General features: G+C 48.7%; 1 protein-coding gene across 1 annotated transcript in view; it reads right to left on the bottom strand.

Annotated features, from left to right (window-relative positions):
- Window positions 1–5,835, bottom strand: part of LOC311238978 (TSC22 domain family protein 2-like) — a 67,782-nt gene extending 61,947 nt beyond the window's left edge. Inside the window, exon 1 of the mRNA XM_084327192.1 lies at window positions 3,367–5,835. Within this exon, the coding sequence (XP_084183318.1) occupies window positions 3,367–5,213 (1,847 nt within the window). The 5' untranslated portion in view covers window positions 5,214–5,835. The remainder of the gene's footprint in view (window positions 1–3,366) is intronic.
- Between the last annotated feature and the right edge of the window lie 11,404 nt (window positions 5,836–17,239).

The following is a 17,239-nucleotide window of genomic DNA, read 5'->3' as shown; positions in this document are numbered from 1 at the left end:
CCTGAGAGACCCCTGCTCTTATCAGCCTGGGAGAGGGCTCTTCACACAAGCTACAGAAAGCTGCTTCCGAAAAGAAAGGAACCTTGTTATGAAGCCTGAATAACAATTGCTTTAGTTATTACTAGGGATGCCCCCCGGACCCCGGTTTTAAACGGGAACCGGTTCTATATTAGAAAATACCGGAGTATTTATAAGCTCTGACGTCCTCGGTACTGCTATCGATACTCTAGAGAAATTATTATTATTATTATTATTATTATTATTATTATTATTATTATTTAAAAGTTGCGAACGATCCTCTCTCTGTCTCTGCACGAGAAGCGAGCCGCAGCCAGCGAGTCTCCTCGCGAGTCGCTCGCTAGTGCTACACATAGACATACGGGTCCTACATACGGGTACTCCTTAATGAAAGTGTCCCCGACGCCCCGTGCTATAGCGCTCTGCACACAGACAGCAGCTCTGCATGCACTGAGTCGTGATCATGGCGGATAGAGCGAAGCGTTCTAAAGTATGGATATACTTTACAAGGGTCAATGCCGACAATGCACGTTGCCACAAGTGCAACAAAACATTTGCCAGTAAGGGTGGCAATACGAGCAAATCAATTTATCAAAACATCTGTTGGCAAAACATGATATTAGTGTGCAGAAATGCGCGTATTCGACTGCCTTGCGCGCAGTGTTCCATCTGCATCCACTGCAGCCGTAACCGTAAGCCAAGATACGGAGTTGCCTAGGCTAATAACGAATTATTACAAATAGGCTAATAAACAAAACAATTGTTTAGCTACAAATACTACAATCTAAACTTTTTATAGATCGTCAAGCTGAGGCGTCAGCCACTATGTCCCAGGCCAGTGAGCCCAGGGCCACCACACATCCTCCTCCTCTACCTCCCTCCACCACCCAAAGTCCTTTCTCCCTAGCAGCTGCTAGAGGAAGGATGACAGAGGATAGGGTGAACGAGTGTCACAGTTCTGTTAGCCTTTTGCATTTGTTGTTTATTATAAAAAGTCTATAATTCAGAGTCAGACACATTTAAAACATTGTTGCTGCTGTTGCTGAAGAAATTATATTAATTTATTATATTTATTTATAAAGTTATATAAAAGAACATTGCTGTTGCTGAAGAAATTATATTTATTTATAATACTTATTTATAAAGTTGTATTTATAAATAATAAAGCAATGTTGATTCTGTTCTTAATTAATTGTCTTTTTTTCTTGCAAAAAAAGAACCAAAAAGAACCGATAAGAGTATCGATAAAGTACCGAACCGTTAAGCAGTATCGATAAGAGTAGTAGTATCGATAAAATCCTAACGATACCCATCCCTAGTTATTACTAGTTAATGACACGACTGGTCGTGCTGGGTAAACTAGGCGTCTACTAAGCAGGCAAGTGGTTGAATTCAATAATCAACTAGGAGGTCAAGCTAGGTAAGCAAGCCTATAAAATAAATAACTCTTTACTATGTCCTTAGAAAGAGAGGTTAGGCTAATAAATCAACACAAAGCCAAGACAAGTAGCTGGCCCGTGTGCAAACAAAATGCAAAGCGTATGTTCTGCATACATAGCCTGGTCTATATTCTAGTCTATAAAGCCTGTAAATGGAAACCACCAAGAGATTTGAAGCACTTTACCATTTCCGCTCATGCTTGCCACCCGCACCCCCTCCAAGCTGAGCGCAACGTGACCGTGCACTCAGGAACTGAAAGCCAAGTAGCTTTTGAAAAAGGAAGCCAGTGCAGTGGCACCTTTCAACTGAATTTAAACAGAACGATGACAGACTGCTGACATGTGCACCATCATCATTCATATAGGATACTAAATAAGTATATGGACTGTGTCATATTTGACCCTTTACTGCAGTAACACTACAAGAATGATACAGTGTGTTCGGTTTGCCGGAATTATCCGGAACTGGATCGAAGACTGAAATTCATTAAATGTTTACATTTTGTCATTTAGCTGACGCTTTTGTCCAAAGCGACTTACAAGTTCTGTACGACAGGTCAGCAGGAAGGGTACAATTCTTACAACTGAGTAACAATGTTCATCAAAGAGTGCTGAAACTTGGGTGCTGCGGTGATGAGTGCATAGTAAAGACATTAGTAGGAAGAAAGCAACGCTTTCCTTCCTAAACATTGCCATCAGACTGTTGATCAAAGGTTATTTGTCTCTTAACACATACAGGGAACACGGCTTGAGCAATGTAGTGGGTAAGCAACATAATATCTACAGCATTTGGCCAATCAACAGCAAGTTCTGCCAATCCCCTGAAATCCCCTGTAACACTTTCCTGAGGGGGGAGCTTGAGGGGGGCTGTGACTGGAAACCATGATATCATAAAACATGGCAACGCACACAAACACACACAGCCATGTTTGTATTAGAAAGTCCTTTCCGGAGCAGGAACTAAGCTAACTTATTAAAAGGTCAAACAGACATTCAGTAAGAGGGGGGGGGGGGGGGGCGGGGGACTAGCCTAAGACTAAAGGAATGCTCCTCTATGCACAGTAGCGACTGGCAAAACTTGAACAAATGTTTGAAGTTCATAATAACCAAGGACATCACCTTAGACTGTTCGAGAGCGTGATAACTTCAGAGGGAGGAGGAGGAGGTTAGATAAACTGGAGACATCAGGCTCACATCAAGAGCTAAATTGCATCAGAATCTGTGCCCCACACACACACACAAATACACTGACTTGCACTGTGTCAGGGGGTTAAATGCATGCTATAAGCAGTTGTGTTCCAAGCTGGGGTGGTCATGGCTGTGTTCCTAGAGTCGGCTACACTCAAGCACTTTTTCTGAGCCCTAATGAGAAACACCAAACATTAAATTTCCTTCCTGCGAGACCGGGATGACAGCCCTCCTTCTCTTCCTCTCCTTGTATAGCCTATGCCTGGCTTGTCTGACCACCAGCTTTACTACCAAAACCATAACAAACAATAGTAATGAGACCTTAATTGCGATCACTGGGGAAGAGGAAAGCAATTCGATATCTACCCTCTCCAGTGTCCCCTCGTCATTTCAAAACACACTCCCACCCCTTTGAGTCCATTACACACAGACCCTTATGATTACTGGAAATGGCCCGGTCTGGCTGCCAAAGTTAGCTTCTCTCTGCCTTTTCCATGTTTTCTCCCGAGAACAATTAACTTGCTCTTCATGTTATCAGTTACATTGAAGATACATCACATTATAGTGACATAAACATACCCGGACCTAAATATTCAATGCTGCCGGGCAGGGTGAAGTTTTGCAGTGAGGCACGGCCAATTCCATAACACAGCGATTTGTGAAAACAAGTATAATGTGCCAGGACACTACACAGACTGGCGTAAAGATCGGTAGGCATTACCTGTCCTCGTCCCCGTCGACAGGTATGGATATTCCAAACAGGCTGTTGACTCCAGGCGTGGTCAGCTGCAGGCTCTCAGGAATCTTCACCAGGTCTCTCCCGGAGGCAAAAGGAGACTGGGCGCCGACCAGGCCCTCCAACCTCCTCCCGCTCCCAGTCTCCACAGCCCCCAGGCCCCCCGGAGCATAGGCGTTGCTGCGGGGCACCAGAGGGTGCTGACCCAGAGGCAACATGGAAAAGGGCAAGTTTGGCATGGCTGCAATAGAGGCACTGGGCACGGCCGTGGGCACACTGGAGTTCACCGCTACAGCAGGCGCAGGGTGGAGGCTGTGGGACTGAGGCTGTCCGGAAGCGGCGTACTGACCCGCAGACTGCTGCTGCTGCAGAGTGGACCCTCCGAGTGAGCCCCCAGCGCCTCCCATCGCTCCCACTGGCTGCTGCTGCAGCAGGCCTAAGGCAGGCTGGCCAGTGGGTAGAGGTCCTCCTCCCGCTAGGTCTCCGACTTGACCCAGCATAGAGACTCCTCCGGTGGCCGGGGTCATTACCGGTGAGGGGCCCTGTCCCACGGACTGTGCCCCTGCGGAGAGGCTGGCCACGGGGAGGGTCTGGCCGGCGGAGGCCCCTGGATGCATAGCAGGAGGCTGGTGCTGTTGATAGTATTCTGCCTGTGGCACTCCGGGGGACTGGCTAACCAGGAGGTGTCCCAGGGGGAGTTGCTGCAGCTGTTGGGCAGGGTAGGCTACAGGATGGGGTTGAGCTGTACTGGGTACGATAGGCGACGTCTGCAAGTGGATACCACCTTGAGGCAAGCCATTGTGTCCGACAGCGAGCAGGTTCTGGGGTGCGGCGGGTTGGAGACTTCCCACAGACTGCGTTTGAACAGCAACAGGCATGTTGCCAGAGAGAGCATTCTGTGTGGCTGTCCCACTCCCACCCGGTTGCCCAGTGCCATAATTTTGATGGTGGATCTGTTGTTGTTGTTGTTGTTGTTGTTGTTGTTGTTGTTGTTGCTGCAGCAGTGTCTCCACTGGGTGTATGTGAGAGGCAGAGAGTGGAGCATCTGCCAGAGAGCATAGTCCCTGGCCTGAGTGTGTTGTCGGGGCAACCACAGAGCCACCCGTCTGCCCGAGCCCACTGTCCCGGTCTGTGCTAGGGTCCACCGTTGCGTTGGCATGCCTAATGCTATCTACAGTCCTGTTTACAACAGAGCCCTCCGAGTCTTTCTCGTAGAAGTAGAACTCTGTACACGTCCATCTGCCCCTTCTGAAGGGCTCTGGGGTGCCAGGATCAAGTTTAATGACCCTGAAGCGTGAACTGTAACTCACTGTGGATGTCGTGGAGAAGGAAGGTGTTGAAATAGTTGCAGGGATTGGCTGAGACGTGTTCACCGACATGCTGGTGGTAAGCCCCCCAGCCACTGCCGGGGCCGGGACTGGCTGCTGTTGCACGGCCCCAGGCTGAGTGATGAGAGGCAAGCCGGCTACAGCGCCTGTTCCCAGTGCTGGCTGACTACCTGGAGTGGAGGCTGCCACTCCCACCTTTCGAAAGCCCCCGTTGAAAGGCCCCGATAAGGCCGATAACTGACCCACCTGGGGTATGTTCTGTGGAGTTTCTGGCTCTCCTCCTCCTACATGATTTAGGGCTTCTTCAGACGAACTTATGTCACATACAGGCTCGTAATCAGCCCGGGAAACGTCGAATACTTCCGATGAGACATCTTCAGTCCGTGACTCGTCCGGGTCATCCAGGCTCTCCGTGTCATCGGTGGCACTGCTGGCCGCCACCTGGGCCTGTGTCACACTTGTGATCTGAAAACAGCTCTTTTTCTTGGCCGGCATTTTCGACATTTTTGACAGCTTGGTGGTGTTCGCAACTCCCGTGTACGGCAATGGGCGTCTTCCGCCCAAAAAAAAGGACGAGCTGGTATCGACCTTTCAAAAGATTAAAGTTATAACGTTAGGTTATCCAATGTGTCTAGCTATAACAGTCAACGTTAGCTACAATAAAGAGGACTCTGCGCCTCCCTCTTCCTCCTCTCGGTCTGCTGCTGTTGCATTTCTCGAGCTCACAACACAAGACCGCCCCTGTGACCGTCCAGCAACACAAATACCTTATTAATAAATGATCCAAAGACAACAGGCCTGTCCATTGGAGTGATGGTGTCCCGGCTCCGCAGTTGTCAGACGGCCGCTGTCGCAGAGTGCGCTCCCCGCTGCAGGGGCTACTGGAGGCTCGCTGCTCGTCAAGCCAACGAGCTGCTGGCTGACCGGCTGCAACACTACGTTGGAACAAGTATGGAAGACATCTTGCGAAACAAACAAGCCTCGTCTCTGCCTGCTCAGTTTACAACAACACTGAGGTTCTTCTGAGGTTCTACTTGTTTACAAGGCAAATCTCTTGCTCAAAGTCGAAGAAAATCGTCATAAAATGACCACTCTCCAGGGAACTGAAATTTCTAAACAGCGTCCCTCTTTGTACCTCCCTCATTCTTGACAAGATGGCTATACATGTAACCGCGCTGCATCGTGGGTAGCGTACGCAACAAAACTTACGTACGAGTAGATTGAGAATTCCGCCCCGCCCCCCATCTCTCGCTCTCTCTCTCTCTCTCTCTCTCTCTCTCTCTCTCTCTCTCTCTCTCTCTCTCTCTCTCTCTCTCTCTCTCTCTCTCTCTCCTCTGTGTGCGCGTGCGTATGTGTACACAAAGATAACTCAAAAAGCGTTTGTATTAATGATCATGGAATATAAAGTACATTTAAGTGGGCAACATACTGTATAATAATGCATTTGCCGTATTTAACCTCTTTCTCGGAGTACCACTGAAAACTCCCCCACTTTCTAACCAGTCATGCATGGGATTTGAATGACACTATAGAGAGGGAATCCAGTCCAGCAGCAATCCCCAAAAGAAACCCTGGGGGTCTACACAACATTCTTTACCGCAATATGCAAATATCTAATTATTCAGCTAGCTCAACAGAGCCTGCCCATCAAACATGTAAAGCAGCAGTGTTATTTTTTGGGGGGAACACTGCCAGATAATGCAGCGTATAGGCTAGAAATTCGACAGATAGGCCTATTACCAAACAAAACACCACATTAGCAAACTTAGTGGTCCATTCACTATATACTGTTTAAGCTTTTTTGTTAAGATTCAAATAATAATCATAAAGACTGAAGTGTAGGCCTAACCTTGCATACACTTGATGATATTTATTTAAAGTTTGTCATATGTGTCTCAGAATTGCTCACCTAAAGCCTTTATTTAGATAACACAAAAGAAAGGTCAATACTGAAAAGCATCTACTTTCAACCTAGAGGCCTAAGCCTCTCTTTTGCCTATTGGCAACTTTTATTTGTTTTGAAGCATATTTCCTAACTTGCCATGCGCAGGGTATGCCATCACCATCAGTCATAATGCAGCAGTCGTATGGCAGATCATGCAGAAGCCCCTCCTTTCACTAGTTCATATTTTTCACCAATTGGTCATGCTGAATTAAAATGTTGAAGCACACCATGAAGTAGGACGTGAACAGCCTGCACTGAGGAATTCTAAGTGGCTATTCATTTATGCTTTGATTCAAGATTCAAGATGATTTATTGTGCACAGTTAAACAGACAAAATCACACAGATCACACAATCACACAATACTTAACTAGAATGAACAACTTAAATACAAGCGAATGCTAAACATAAGGAGATCTTAAAAAAGAAATTATACATGCAGTAACATTAACATTATTGCACGTTCCATTGATGAAAGACAATGCATGATAGACACATCGCTATTACACTGTGTAACCTCTGCTGTTATTGTTGTTGTTGTGAAAATTATGACTAAAGCCCTTTGATGTATATCCATAAACATAGAAATGTACAATGTAGAATCCATCGCTCCGTTTTTCTTTGTTCTGAACACAGTAAGGAGCTGAAATAATATCCAATAGGGAAATAATATCAAACTCAACAAGTAGAAAATGTCATGAATCAGTGAGGGCTTTTCTGATTTTCAGTGACTATATGACATTAAGGGCTTTTCTGATTTTCAGTGACTATGTGATTTTCTGCCTTCCATTGACTATATGTGACATTAAGGGCTTTTCTGACTTCCAGTGACTACGTTACATTAAAGGGCTTTTCTGACTTTCATGCAGTCAGGCTGACCTTTTATTATTACAGAATACCATTATGAGGTCTTTCATTAAAAGCACTGAAATACCATGAAAAATATCAAAATATGTGGGTCAACATTCCAATTGGGAAAACATTAATCAAATCATTTACATCTGTTAGGTAATTCTTCCAAACCTGATCTGTGTCTAAACAGCCTACAGAAATTCAATGTGATTAGCATTTTGCATATCATTTTGGAACGGGTTAGTATTCGAAACTCCTGACTGCATATGTGTATTCAAAATTATTATTTCATTTTGAATATAATTATTATTTAGACCTACAACTGAGTCTCTACAAGCCCATGTCACTGTTGTTGGGTTGATAGCCCTCGGCTGGCTACCATAAAAAGCATGAAAATGTTTCTCATATGCCCAAAGATTTAACTAAAAAGGACATTTAGATCAATAGTAAATTGTTCAACAATCAGAACTACAAAATCAACCTATAAGATGTATGACAAATCTATTAGATACAAATGATATGTTTATATAGCAGAACCCATAGACCTTAGACTAGAGGAACTCCCACAATAAGCAATTTATAACTGAATTAAAACATCATTGTACCGTTAAGTGAACGGTAATAAAAGAAAGCACTCTGACACACTTATACAGTATGACTAGCATTATAGCCTATGCAAGAGGGCTATTCATCACATTGACAATCTTATCAATTTAAATATTATCCTGTGACATACATCTTTATTGTAAATTCAGCATAGCCTCTGTATAAACTTTCTAAATACACATAATTGAGCTTTGTAAATTGTAAGGGCCCTTGAAGGGAACCAGTTATGTTCACAAGACAAACCATGGGATATGTCCCTAGTGGCAAAAGTGTGTCTTTTTTCACACTGACAAATACGGGATCGCTCAAAAGTGTCTGTCTTTGTTGAACCATGTCTGACAAAAACCTCCAAGCAAATCTTAATGAGTTGAGTCATTTGAGCTTTCACGTGTCGCTGTGTGCTTCAGCATGCGCAGGCCATGAACTATTCACTAGAATGGTCGAATTGTTTGCTTATGAAAATAGAGACATGTGTATGAATCATTTTCATGGGAGACAGACTATTTTTGAAGGACTTTTAACCCAGAACAACGACAATAGTTTCTGTTGTTGTCTACCATTACATATCATTATAGTTTTTTTAGAATATCTGTTCTGTGTGATATATTTTATAGAAAACTGCTATAGAAACATATCATTTGTATCTAATAGATTTGTGTCATACATCTTATAGGTTGATTTTTAGTTCTGATTGTTGAACAATTTACTATTGATCTAAATGTCCTTTTTAGTAAAATATTTGGCCACATATGGGAAACATTTTCATGCTTTTTATGGTAGCCAGCCGAGGGCTATCAACCCAACAACAGTGACATGGGCTTAGAGACTCAGTTGTATAGGTCTAAATAATAATTGTATTCAAAATGAAATAATAATTTTGAATACAAATCACACAATTATGCAGTCAGGAGTTTCTAATACTAACCCGTTCCAAAATGATATGCAAAATGCTAATCACATTGAATTTCTATAGGCTGTTTAGACACAGATCAGGTTTGGAAGAATTACCTGCAACAGATGTAAATTATTTGATTAATGTTTTCCCAATTGGAACGTTGACCCACATATTTTAATATTTTTCATGGTATTTCAGCGCTTTTAATGAAATACCTCATAATGGTATTCTGTCAAATAATAAAAGGTCAGCTTGACTGCATGAAAGTCAGAAAAGCCCTTAATGTCACGTAGTCACTGGAAGTCAGAAAAGCCCTTAATGTCACATAGTCACTGGAAATCAGAAAAGCCCTTAATGTCATATAGTCACTGAAAATCAGAAAAGCCCTTAATGTCACATATCTGATTCATGACATTTTCTACTCGTTGAGTTTGATATTATTTCCCTAATGGATATTATTTCAGCTCCTTACTGTGTTCAGAACAAAGAGAAATGGAGCGATGGATTCTACATTGTACATTTTACCACAAAACACTAAGAATAACATATTTCAACAAAGTATGGTGATATCGTGCAGGGAGCTCCCTACTGAGGCCATGGTTACACTGGGGAAACACAGCAACGTTTTATTTTCGAATGATTACGTTTGCATGTCCACGTTAAAAAGAAACGTAGTTTTGGCAGGAAAACGCGTTTTTTGCGCAAGCCGGATACGGAGCCGTTCTGCCCAGCGTCCATGCGCAGTAGAGACCGACGCCAAATTCTCCCCTGGCTGGACCTCGACTCCGTCCAGTAGTCCAAACATCAGAACTATTTCTGGGAGTCACTTGCAATATCGCGCTATAATTAATATAATTTGCTGTCTCCCGACACCAACCGGCCATATGGGGAGGCTATACAGTATATCAGCTGCGTCCTCCTCAGATTGCGTATTCATGTATAACACGCACGGTTATTTCCAGTGTTTACAGCAGAGCTGTCCCAAGTAGCTGCGGCTATACGTGTTGTCAAGTTATTGTTATAAGGAGCCCAGTCCAAACTACAACAGTCTGCATACCCTTAACAATTGTGTTTATTGAGCCGTATTGTTGTACCCATTCTGCAATCTGTTAAATAAAGTTTTCATCCATTTCTACTAGCGTTAACGTTACTATGTTAATAGCGTCGATGCTAACTATATACATGGAGAATGCCATTCACATTAGCATGTAGCTAACAACATCTGAGATCTTTTTGTGAGACTAAACTATCCGCTCTTGGTGGTAAATTGTGTTGATGTTGGTTTTGTTTCATCAACAAATGAGAGGCAGAACACACAGTGAATGTATCCGTTTTTGTTTATTGCACTTTTATTGCACTTTGTTTTCTTGCTGAAAAATAAATGCTACATTGGCTAAATGGCTCACACGAGGTATTTAAAGATGGTGGATTGTTGTTTTTGAGCAGGAAGTGTAGTGGCACATTCAACCTTTCTGATTGGTTGAAAAGGGCCTTCATGTTTGAACTACATCGCCACCTACTGCTTTGGCATTGTACTACATGTATATAGTAGACGAGACAAAACAACGTCTAACTTAACTCTTACTTGCCTGCCAATACGCAGCGTTCTGAAAAGCTAAATGAAACAAAATGAAATGGCCCTAGTGTAACCGCAGCCTATGTCTAGTGCTATACTGATAAGCACTTTGCTGCATGACATGAATAGGGAGGGAGTTAACAAGTTGAGGCAAATCCAACTTCATGCCGCTGTGAGGGTAACTAGTTCTGGAGGAGAACTAGTTCTGTGCATAAATCATATATTTAAAAAGAAACAAAACAGAAAGAATTATGCAAGGTGTGGTATATGATCAATGAGTCGGGGGTTAGAAACCTGTAATAGGCATTTCCCAAACTAATTTCCTAAATCAACTATGTAAAAAATAATGTGGTAATGTGTCTTTAGGTGCTATAACTTTGGCTATAGTCATAATGGCCCAAACTTAGAAGTAGCCTACGGTTACGGTGGGTGGCGAGGGGAGGTGAGAGAACCCAAATGCTGGACAATGGTAATGAGAGAGAAGGCAGAGTTGACGGAGTAGGTGCAATGAAAGAGCTTTACTGCGCAGTAGTCAACAAAGGTACACGTTACAGGGGTACAAAACAAAACCGAACTTCAAACACGGAAACAAAAACCTCAGCTGTGCTGGAAAACGTGGCTAGGAAGCAGGAACGGACTCACGGGGAAATAGAGAATAACAAGGCTTTCTCGAAGGATAAGCAGAGTAGCACGGCAGGATAACACAGGGAGCATCACGGGGGGAACACAGGGTAGGCAGAACACAGTACGGGGGGACCCTGATGGAAACAAGACAAACGTCTTTCTCAGGTCTGCATCCCCTTAACAATTGTATGTATTGAGCCGTACTGTATTGTACCCATTCTGCAATCTGTTAAATAAAGTTTTCATTCATTCATTCATTCATTCATTCATTCATTCATTCATTCATTCATTCATACTGGAACAGGACAGCAAAACAATGGCGCAACACTGGTAGACAGGGGGCGGCATGAATATATACAGAACTAATTAGACTGACAAGAAACAGATGGGGCTGACAGGCTAGGACACAGAACACTAACACAAAGAATACATGAGGAGTAGACTTGAGCAATATTACAGGGACAGAAATAATACAATGAATACAAGGACACTAGACTAATAGGCAGACATCTGAACATACTGGGGAGCACACAGAACCGATAACAAATACAAGGGGAACACATTAATACACACATTCAATAATCCCCAGAGTAGGCACTCCTGCAGTACCGCAAACAGAGCGCCAGAGGGTGGCAGAGGATTGTCTGTGTCCAAATAGTTCAGATTCTGACAGTACCCCCCCCCGAAGGGGCGGCTCCCAGACGACCCATAAGACCGACCAGGGACAGGCAGGGTGAAGGGCCGAGACCCTGGAAAAAACAGGGGACGAGGACACGGAAAACTGGAGCCGGGGGGTGGAGAAAAGAACCCAGGAGGGGCACAGTAGCAGGGGGGCCGGGGAACAGGACCAGAGGGGAGCCCGGAGAAGGGCGCACGGGGCACGGGACCAGGGGCACTGGAGAGGGGGACAGAGGCCCGGAGAGGAGGCTGGAGACAGGGACAGAGGCCCGGTGAGGGGGGCTGGAGACGGGGACAGAGGACCGGTGAGGGGGGCTGGAGATGGGGACAGAGGCCCGGTGAGGGGGGCTGGAGACGGGGACAGAGGCCCGGTGAGGGGGGCTGGAGACGGGAACAGGGGCCTGGTGAGGGGGGCTGGAGACGGGGACAGGGGCCCGGTGAGGGGGGCCGGAGACGGGGACAGAGACCCGATGAGGGGGCCCGGAACAAAGGGGCGAGGGCAACAACTCCGGAGCAGGGCTCAGGACGGGGGCCACTCCAGGTGCAGACCTCGGGACCGAACCAGGGGGCCCGGAGAAGAGGGGCGAAGGCGACGAACCCGGAGTAGGACCCCGGACGGTGGCCACTCCAGGTGCAGACCTCGGGACCGAACCAGGGTCCCGGAGAAGGGGGGCGAAGGCGACAACCCCGGAGTAGGACCCCGGACGGGGGACAATCCAGGTGCAGACCTCGGGACCGAACCAGGGGGGCCGGAGAAGAGGGACGAAGGCGACAACCCCGGATTAGGACCCCGGACGGGGGACACTCCAGGTGCAGATCTCGGGACCGGGCGCAGGGCCCTGGACGGGGGTCCCTCCCGGCGTAGACCTCGGTGCAGACCTCGGCGTTGACCATGGCGCAGACCACGGCGTAGACCACAGCGCAGGGCTGGGCCAGACCACGGCGCAGGGCTGGGCCCAGACTAGGAGCCGGGACCAGACGAGGAGCCGGGACCAGACGAGGAGCCGGGACCAGACGAGGAGCCGGGACCAGACGAGGAGCCGGGACCAGACGAGGAGCCGGGACCAGACGAGGAGCCGGGACCAGACGAGGAGCCGGGACCAGGCGAGGAGCCGGAGGCAGGCGACTCCCCGGGGACAGGAGCAGGAGCACGACCCGTCCAGACGTCGGGGTCTCCCCGGGAGCCGGAGGAGGAACAGGGGCAGCTAGAGCTACTCTAGCAGGGGCTAAACTGGCAGTAGAGACTGGGTTAGCTACCTGGGTAGTGCTAGCTGCAGGACCTGTGCTAGCTGCTAGGGCTACACTAGCGGGGGCTAGGCTGGCAATAGCGGCTGGGTTAGCTGCCCTGGCAGTGCTAGCTGCAGGGCCTGTACAAGCTGCGGAGGGTGCACTAGCTGAGAGGGCTTGGGTGCTAGCGGTAGGGGCTACACTAGCCGGCGGGGCTAAGGCGCTGGCAGTAGGAACTCTAGCATGCGGAACTGAGGGACTAGGCGTAGGAACCCTAGCAGACGGGACTGAAACGCTAGCAGCAGGAGCTCTAGCGGGCAGGACTAAGAGGCTAGCAGCAGGGGCTCTAGCGGACGAGACTGAGGTGCTAGCAGCAGGGGCTCTAGCGGACGAGACTGAGGTGCTAGCAGCAGGGGCTCTAGCGGACGAGACTGAGGTGCTAGCAGCAGGGGCTCTAGCAGACGAGACCGAGGTGCTAGCTACAGAGGCTACATAGGCAATCTGGAGTAAGCTAGCAGGGGCTAAGCTAAGTGCAGGAGCAGTACTAGCTGCAGAGAGTCTGCTAGCAGTGTGGGATGTGCTATCTGTAGAGGGTACACTAGCAGGAAGAGCTAAGGTGCTAGCTGTAGGTGCTACGTTAGCAGGAAGGGCTAAGGTGCTAGCTGTAGGTGCTACACTAGCAGGAAGAGCTAAGGTGCTAGCTGTAGGTGCTACGTTAGCAGGAAGGGCTAAGGTGCTAGCTGTAGATGCTACACTAGCAGGAAGGGCTATGGTGCTAGCTGTAGATGCTACACTAGCAGGAAGGGCTAAGGTGCTAGCTGTAGAGGCTACCCTAGTGGAGGAGACTGAGGTGCTAGCTGTAGGGGTTACACTATCAGGAAGGACTATGCTAGTCTTCTTAGGTTTGCTAGCCTTCTGAGACTTGCTAGCAGTGCGTGTTACGCTAGCAGGCGGGGCTCTAGCGGACTGGACTGAGGCGGTAGCTACCGAGGCTACACTAGCGGCAGGGGCTGTGCTAACCACGGAGGCGATGCCGGCCAAGGGGGCGGTCCCAGCATCTAAGGCTACGTTAGCTATAGGGCCTGTGCGCGCGAGGGCAGCTAGGTAGGTAGCTACTGCAGAGGCTGCTCTATCACCAAATGTTCTGCCAGCTGCAGAAGCCTCGCTAGCAGTAACAGGAGGGAGTAAGCTAGTGGTAGAGAACGAACCTACACTGAGCCTCCTAACAGAAGAAACCATTGACTTAGCTGTGGGGGCAGAGGTTCTGCTAGCTGCGCTAGCTATGGGAGCTAGGCTAGCGGAAGTGCTAGTAGCCTGGGCTGTGTTAGCAGAGAGGGGGCTAGCTGCACTAGCTACGGGAGCTAGGCTAGCGGCTGTGCTAGTAGCCTGGGCTGTGTTAGCAGAGAGGGGGCTAGCTGCACTAGCTATGGGAGCTAGGCTAGCGGCAGTGCTAGTAGTCTGGGCTGTGTTAGCAGAGAGGGGGCTAGCTGCACTAGCTACGGGAGCTAGCGGCAGTGCTAGTAGTCTGGGCTCTGTTAGCAGAGAGAGGGCTAGCTGCACTAGCTACGGGAGCTAGGCTAGCAGCTGTGCTAGTAGCCTGGGCTGTGTTAGCAGAGAGAGCTAAGGGGGTAGCTGTTGAAGCTACAATGGCTACAGGGGCTAAGCTAACCACAAGGGCCTTGCCGGCCGACGGGGCGGTCCCAGTATCAGAGGCCTTGTTAGCTATAGGGCCTGTGTTGGTTGAGAGAGCTAAGGGGATAGCTGCCGAAGCTACAATGGCTACAGGGGCTAAGCTAACCACAGGGGCCTTGCCAGCCGGCGGGTCGGTCCCAGCATTAGAGGCTTTGTTAGCTATGGAGCCTGTGTTAGTTGAGAGAGCTAAGGGGGTAGCTGCCGAAGCTACATTGGCTACAGGAGCTAAGCTAACCACAGGGGCCTTGCCGGCCGACGGAGCGGTCCCACCATTAGAGGCTCTGGTTGCTATAGGGCCTGAGCTGGCTACCTGGACAGCGAGGCCTGCGGAGCCTATGCTAACTGCAATAGGGGCAGTACCAGCTACTGGGCTTGTGCTAGCTGCCTGGGCAGTAAAGGCTGCGGAGCCTATGCTAACTGCTATAGGGGCAGTACCAGCTACTGGGCTTGTGCTAGCTGCCTGGGCAGTAAAGGCCGCGGGGCCTATGCTAACCGCTATAGAAGCAGTGTTAGCTACTGGGGTACTAGCGGCGCTTGCTACAGGGGCAATAATAGCTGTGGCGGCTATGCTAGTAGGACTAGCGGAGGTGCTAACCACCGGTAGTCTAGCAGGTGAGGCTAAGCTAGCCTTTTTAGCACTACTAGCTTTCCGAGACCTACGCGCAGTGCGAGCTACGCTAGCAGACGGAGCTAACATGCTAGCAGACGGAGCTACTGAGGTCTTACTTGAGGGGGAGGGCGTGCTGGAAGCCGTGGCTTCGCTGGGGGCAGAGGACCAGAGCGCCAGAATCAACAGTCCCAGCTGCTGGTCGTGTTCCGCGAGCAGTGGAGCCTGCTCCACGCTGCACGTCTCACTTGCGCAGGTGAGCAGCGTGTGCAGCTGCATCATTTCCCCCCGACGACGAAGAGCGGAAATCTCCCTTGAAGAAACGCTCCACGGTGAGCAGCGCGTCGCTTGCTCGGTCTCTCCCGTTGCCCGCTGGGTTCAGGTTAGGTTGCGCCATTCTGTTAGGGTTTGTGGCAAGGGGAGGTGAGAGAACCCAAATGCTGGACAATGGTAATGAGAGAGAAGGCAGAGTCGACGGAGTAGGTGCAATGAAAGGGCTTTACTGCGCAGTAGTCAACAAAGGTACACGTTACAGGGGTACAAAACAAAACAAAACTTCAAACACGGAAACAAAAACCTCAGCTGTGCTGGAAAACGTGGCTAGTCAGCAGGAACGGACTCACAGGGAAATACAGAATAACATACGGTTATCCTATAACCATAGTTATATGAGTATAGCGAGCGCTCTGCTCGTAGTGGAACCCTATCCCATATCAGTCTAATACTGAATACATTTCTTCACATGTACACACCCATCCGCCTGGCCACACCCCCATCCGCTCCTCTACATAAGCGGGGATGTGGCCACACTAACAGCTCCTTCCCAAGTCTTTCACCACCAAAGGCGAAGACCACGGGGTCCTCAATGAGTCCGAGCAGAGCGCTCGCTATACTCATATAACTATGGTTATAGAATAACCGTATGTTATATATTGTAATAGCTTACGCTCTGCTTGTAGTGGAAGACAGGAGCTGAGCAGAGCGGAAGCTCGACAAATGTACCCGCTGAGGCCCCCACAACCATCAGAACCGGGGAGGACCCAAGCCCCCGGACCCCCCTAGAGGGGGACAGGAGGGAATCGGATCCGACTGTGCGAAGAGGGTTTAGCAACTCAAACGCACAGGGTGAGCAGATCGTGGGACTTACCTTCCCACAGAAGAACCCACGACTACACAGGCGCGCAACCCACATGCCACTAGGGAACGAACGGGAAGAAAAAAAAAACCTGTTACAATCCCTAATATCACGGGGTCAAGGTCCAGAACCCAACCCCGTGGCAAGGCCGTAGCAGCGGAGCGCGAAGGAGGACCCAGCCCCAGGAAGGGTCAGGACCCCCCGGAAAAGGGGGCCTGGTGAGGCCAACGACGCCGCAGCATCGAGACCCCACCAGGCGGTCACTAGTGACACCACCCCCCACACCGCCAGCGTATCGGACAGGGCCCATCCAAGAGCAGGCCCTTCCCCCCTACAGCACGCTGCCCTGAAGCACTCAAAGAGGCTACACCCCCACAGCGGGACCAGGCAGCGCACCGGGGAGACAACCCCCAAAGAGGTTGATCCCTCAATCCAGGCAACAGGTCAAAAGGACTCGACCTGTGCCTGGAGCACTGCGGACTAAGGGGTCTGCTGAAAACAGCACCCCGGCGTAAAGGGGCGTTCGGTATGCTGTGCACCATGTCGCAGCCTCCACAAAAAAAACCTGACCCTCTAGAGAGGCAGAGGCAGAGAAGGCTGACACCATTGGCAGATGTCATGAAAGGTGCAGGGGCACACTGGCAGGCAGACGGGGTCAAGCCCGGCCTAACCCGAGAGTCGACTCCGCTACCAAC

The sequence above is a fragment of the Notolepis coatsorum genome, assembly GCF_963971535.1.
Source record: "Notolepis coatsorum genome assembly, chromosome: 13".
NCBI classification, from domain to species: domain Eukaryota; kingdom Metazoa; phylum Chordata; class Actinopteri; order Aulopiformes; family Paralepididae; genus Notolepis; species Notolepis coatsorum.
This window is presented reverse-complemented; position numbering and strand designations above follow the sequence as displayed.